General features: G+C 53.7%; 1 protein-coding gene across 1 annotated transcript in view; it reads left to right on the top strand.

The window, feature by feature from the left end:
* The window catches only part of LOC104499003 (ATP-dependent RNA helicase DDX19A), an 8,476-nt gene that overhangs the window by 2,141 nt on the left and 1,446 nt on the right, over nt 1-4,889 (top strand). Inside the window, exons 4-9 of the mRNA XM_010142451.1 lie at nt 1,537-1,629; nt 2,245-2,347; nt 2,687-2,801; nt 2,960-3,137; nt 3,292-3,529; nt 4,444-4,606. Of these exons, the coding sequence (XP_010140753.1) occupies nt 1,568-1,629; nt 2,245-2,347; nt 2,687-2,801; nt 2,960-3,137; nt 3,292-3,529; nt 4,444-4,606 (859 nt within the window). The 5' untranslated portion in view covers nt 1,537-1,567. The remainder of the gene's footprint in view (nt 1-1,536; nt 1,630-2,244; nt 2,348-2,686; nt 2,802-2,959; nt 3,138-3,291; nt 3,530-4,443; nt 4,607-4,889) is intronic.

The following is a 4,889-nucleotide window of genomic DNA, read 5'->3' as shown; positions in this document are numbered from 1 at the left end:
ACGGGGAGGCTCGGGGCAGGTGCTGGGCTGCACGGCCCTGTTTTGGGAAACACCGAGTTGTTGTATTGGCAGAAGGAATGAACACAACGTCTCCTGTTCCTGTTCTCCGAGGGTTATTTGTGAAGGCCCCGCAGCAGCAGTGAGGAGCGCGGAGGAAAAAGCTGCTCTTTTCTCTGGGTTTACGCCCTGGAGAGACGACTAGTGTTACTATTTCTGACCCTTCCTATCGAACGCCTTTACCCGGGAGCTTTCCAGCAACAATAGCTGTATTTGAGGCATTTAGATATTTCTTTGCTAAAGAGGCTGCTCTGTTGGGATAGTTGTTGGTTACGTTGGTGATCTCAGGTTTGTTGCTCTTTTGCAAGCTCCACGGGGAAACGGGAGCTGGTGAGATTTCTCCCCGGGATGTCATTTCACTTGGTTAATGTGAGGGGTTGAACATCTGCAAAAACAGCAGAGGCCCCGTAGTGCCTGTTCGACTAATTCCCGTCTTCCAAAAGCCAAACGATCCAAGCGAGTTAATGAGGGGGGCAGCCAGGCTGACGGAGTCTTCGTTTTGTTATGACTCGGTGTGTCCTTGGCAGCTCTTCCCGAGTGGCTTTGTACGTCCTCACTCTGCGCGGTACGAGGTTACGCTTTCAAAGAGCTTTTGTTCCAGCTGTCTGAAAGTCCTACACAGGTTTTCAAAAAGCGCCTTGTGCTGAGCGGGAAGTTCTGAACAGCGGGAGATGATGGCAGGGAACCTGCAACCCGCGCTGAAAGGGAAGCCCACGCTTCTGAGCCCCGCTAGCAGCACTCCAGCAGCTCTTGGGGGTCACGGGCAGAGTTTGCCAGCACCACAACAGTGATTTTAGGTTGCTCTTGGATCTCCTTGTCTACACAAGGGTCTGCTGAGCCCAGAAACCTCTCTCGAGAAGAGCCACTGATGAGCATTTGTGTTTCGGTTTGAGTGCTGGGTTGTAACTGTGGATCACCAGGTCTAGTCACGGCGAACCGAGCGGATGAGCTCTGTGCGCTGAGCCGGGACCACGCGGGTGTCACGGCGTCAGTTTGTGCCACAGCATCCATCGCGACTGGCTGAATTCACGCTGTTAGGCCTCACTCACTGAGGTGTCGCCTTGTCCCCTGTGTGAGTCTTCAAGGAGTGATAATTTTGGCGGAGATTAGGCACGGCTGCGGGGAAGGGATTGGCCTGAAGGAGGGGATTAATGCCCTGCTCTGGGCTTGTCGGGAAAGCTGCTTTAGGACGCGTGGCCCAGCACTAGCCCTAGAGCTGGGCCAGACGGTTTGCTGAGCAGCTGCGAAAGGCTGACTTACCGCAGCGAGGGCTTTCTGCAGATCGTCCTTTGCAGACTTGCTGCTGTCACCCATAGCTTCCAGGCACTGACTGCAGTCGCCCACCAGCGCGGGGGTAGTGGGTACAAGGAAAGGGGCGGCTCTAGGTCCGGTTAAAGGGGTTTTTTTCTCGCCTTTTAGTACACAAATGAAAACCAAATGTACTTTAGTAGGTCACGGTATTAAAACTCCTGTTTTCAGGAAACCACAGCTCCTGCAAGGAGTCTACGCCATGGGCTTCAACAGACCATCTAAGATCCAGGAGAACGCCCTGCCCATGATGCTTGCTGAACCGTACGTACACCTGCATCCAGTACAGGATTGGAAAGATTTGGTGTGTGGTTACTGAGCTCTGGAGGGAAGGATGGTGATGGGGAACTCTCTGGGATGTGGAGAATGGGTTACCATGCCGCTGTGTTTCTGTGGTCACCAACCATGTGACAGAAGCCCTGGGCTTGTCCTTTCCCTGGGCTGGTACCAAACACCCAGTGCCTCAGCATTCCACCGAGGTCAATCCAGTTTTCCTTGTCAGTGGAGGGAAGAAATCCTGAGGCTGCTCCAGAAATGCTGCTGGGTGGGAGCGGTGGAGATGCTGCACTGCTGCGTGGCCGCTTTCCCTCTGCGTGCCCCGAGCTGAAATGGGTGAGGACACTAGGGGGAGATGTGCGAATGGAAAAGTACTGACGGATCACCAGATTTCCTCCCAAATCTCCCTCTCAGGAGGTGCTGAAGAGAGTTGGTAGAGGGCAGGAATTAACTTCTGCCCCGTGGAGTGTAGCTGGTCAAGCAGTGGGAAATCTAGAAGGGGTTAAAATGCTACTTGCTGTGTTTTGTGTATCGTTCAACCCCGTGATTACGCTGTCCGGGTGGTTCATCTGGTTGAGCTGGTGTCTGCCGTGTGCTCCACAGCCCACAGAACTTGATCGCGCAGTCTCAGTCCGGTACTGGCAAGACGGCTGCCTTTGTCCTGGCCATGCTCAGCCGTGTGGAACCCGGGAACAAGTACCCACAGGTAAAAGGTGCTGGGTCGGGGCTGGGGGGGGCGGTTTGTGGTGGTGCAGTGCCACGTAGTGAAGAGGGTGGGCTTCTGCTGAGACCTTTGCTGGCTTGATGAACACACCTCTGTGATGTTGCTGCTGTAGAGTGCTGAGCAGGCGCTTGGGGATCTATGGAAATGTCTTTAAAGCAAAAGATGTGGATTTTATAGAAGGAGAGAATCGTAGAACTGTTTAAGTTGGAAAAGACCTCGAAGTTCATCAGCTTGTTCCTGTCAGTCCCTCCCTGCCATCTCAGGATGAGGATTTTTCAAAGCAGGTGTCAGCTCAGACACGTTGTCCTTCTGTCCCTCCAGTGTTTGTGCCTTTCCCCAACATACGAGCTGGCACTTCAAACGGGAAAAGTGATCGAGCAGATGGGAAAGTTTTATCCGGAGCTGAAACTCGCGTACGCTGTCCGAGGCAATAAATGTGAGTAGGGTGAAACGCCACTAACAGACGGCGACTGTTGGGTGTGATAAAGGAGCCCCAGAGCAGTCGGATGGTAGAGTGGTCTGGTTCAGAGAGGGGCAGGGTGTGTCGCTGTCTGCGCAGCCAGCTCAGGACAGCCGTCCTTTCTGTCTCGGCAGTGGAGAGAGGCCAGAAGATCTCCGAGCAGATCGTGATCGGCACGCCCGGCACCGTGCTGGACTGGTGCTCCAAACTGAAATTCATCGATCCCAAGAAAATCAAAGTGTTCGTCTTGGATGAGGCGGACGTGATGATAGCGACCCAGGGCCATCAGGACCAGAGCATCCGCATCCAGAGGTAAGGGCTGGATGCCCCTGCTCCGTGGGGCATTGGTGAGGTCAGCGTTAGTGCTTCAGCCACTGAACAGCTGGTTCTGGGGTTAATGGTTCTGCTCAGTCCCGTCAGGACATCAGGGACACACAGGGGAACTGCCCGTTTTGCTCTCTTGCAGAATGCTCCCCAGGGACTGCCAGATGCTTCTGTTCTCAGCCACTTTTGAAGACTCAGTGTGGAAGTTTGCTCAGAAAGTTGTTCCTGACCCAAACATTATCAAGCTGAAGCGAGAGGAGGAGACGCTGGACACTATCAAGCAGTATTACGTTCTGTGCAATAACAGGGATGAGAAGTTCCACGCTCTCTGTAACATCTACGGCGCCATCACCATCGCCCAGGCCATGATCTTCTGCCACGTGAGTCCTTCTGGGGAATGTCAGGCCCTTGGTGTCTGCTAGTGCTAAAAATCTGCTTTTCAGAAGAAACTGAGAACGCAAATAGTGTTTCTGGCTCCTCTTTGAGGGAAATGTTGAGAGCCCTGATGGCGGGTTTGTTTCTCTGGGTTTGTCGGTTTTATTCGCAGAGTCCTCTGAAGCAAAGATCAGAGTCACTCCCAGTTTTCCGAAACAAAGTATTACTGAGAACTACTGAAAAAAGCCAGCCCCTGAGGTTGGAAAATGGGTAAAAACAGGGCAGGGTGAGGGATGGGGAAGTCTTGTTGTTCTGCAGCTTTTCCTGGGACTCCGTTTTCCTCAGGGAACTGGTGATGTCCCTCTGGGGTCTCCGTGGGAATCATATTGAGAGGGTTGGGTTTTTTTTCTGGAAGCCACCATAATAACTCCCAGCAAAAAAACAGGCCCGTAAAGCCAGCTGAGGCAGGATGGAACCCGTGTTTGGAGCCTGCTGCAGCCGTCTGCTTTTGGGCTGCCTCAAGTGGAGCATCAGACATAATCCTCAGTCAGAAACCAACGTAACGGGGATCTAATTCCAGTAGAGCCCTTGCTGGGTTTCACAACTACACCCAGCTCAAGCCCTGACATTTCCCAAGCTCAGTCATTCTGTTTGGTCGACGCTGCCTGTGCGTTTGTACCGTACGTATGTAATCCCTTGGGGAGCGAAAGCTGAGGAGCGGAGCACAGAGAAAACACGACTGCTCTGACAGAAGGGTTTCCTGGCGGCAGATACGAGGATGGGCAGCAGTTTGTAATGCAGAGGGGGGGTGAGCACAGCGCTTAGGAGCTGCTTCCTTCTGAGTTATAAGAACTGAGCAGCTGTGGAGCTCCCAGAGGTTTGTTCCCGCTTCACATCTGCTGCTCGGTTTGTGTTCCAGACCCGGAAGACGGCCGGCTGGCTGGCGGCCGAGCTCTCCAAGGAAGGCCATCAGGTGGCATTGCTCAGCGGGGAGATGATGGTGGAACAGAGAGCTGCTGTGATAGAGCGTTTCCGAGAGGGCAAGGAGAAGGTGCTGGTGACCACCAACGTCTGTGCCAGAGGTAGGGCATGGCAGAGCGGGCAGGGGAGGGGCGGCAGCAGCTCCTAAAATAAGGTACTGCTGGCCAGCAGCGCCCAGGAGGAGCTCCTGTCCGGGCTGGGTAAATCAGGGTCCTCACAGTAATCCTGGGCTGCTGCATTTAGAGATGCCCGTGGGCACACACAGATTCCTTGTAGGCTTCTGTCAGCCTGAGATGAAAAAGTCCGTCCCGTGAGAATTTCATGTGCTGACCCTGGCCTGTACCGCTGACCCTCGGGATTTAAAATAAACATGTGCTGAAATAC

The sequence above is a fragment of the Buceros rhinoceros genome, unplaced genomic scaffold (assembly GCF_000710305.1).
Source record: "Buceros rhinoceros silvestris isolate BGI_N320 unplaced genomic scaffold, ASM71030v1 scaffold21988, whole genome shotgun sequence".
NCBI lineage: Eukaryota > Metazoa > Chordata > Aves > Bucerotiformes > Bucerotidae > Buceros > Buceros rhinoceros.
The sequence above is the reverse complement of the archived record's forward strand: the minus strand, read 5'-3'. Positions and strand labels throughout refer to the sequence as shown.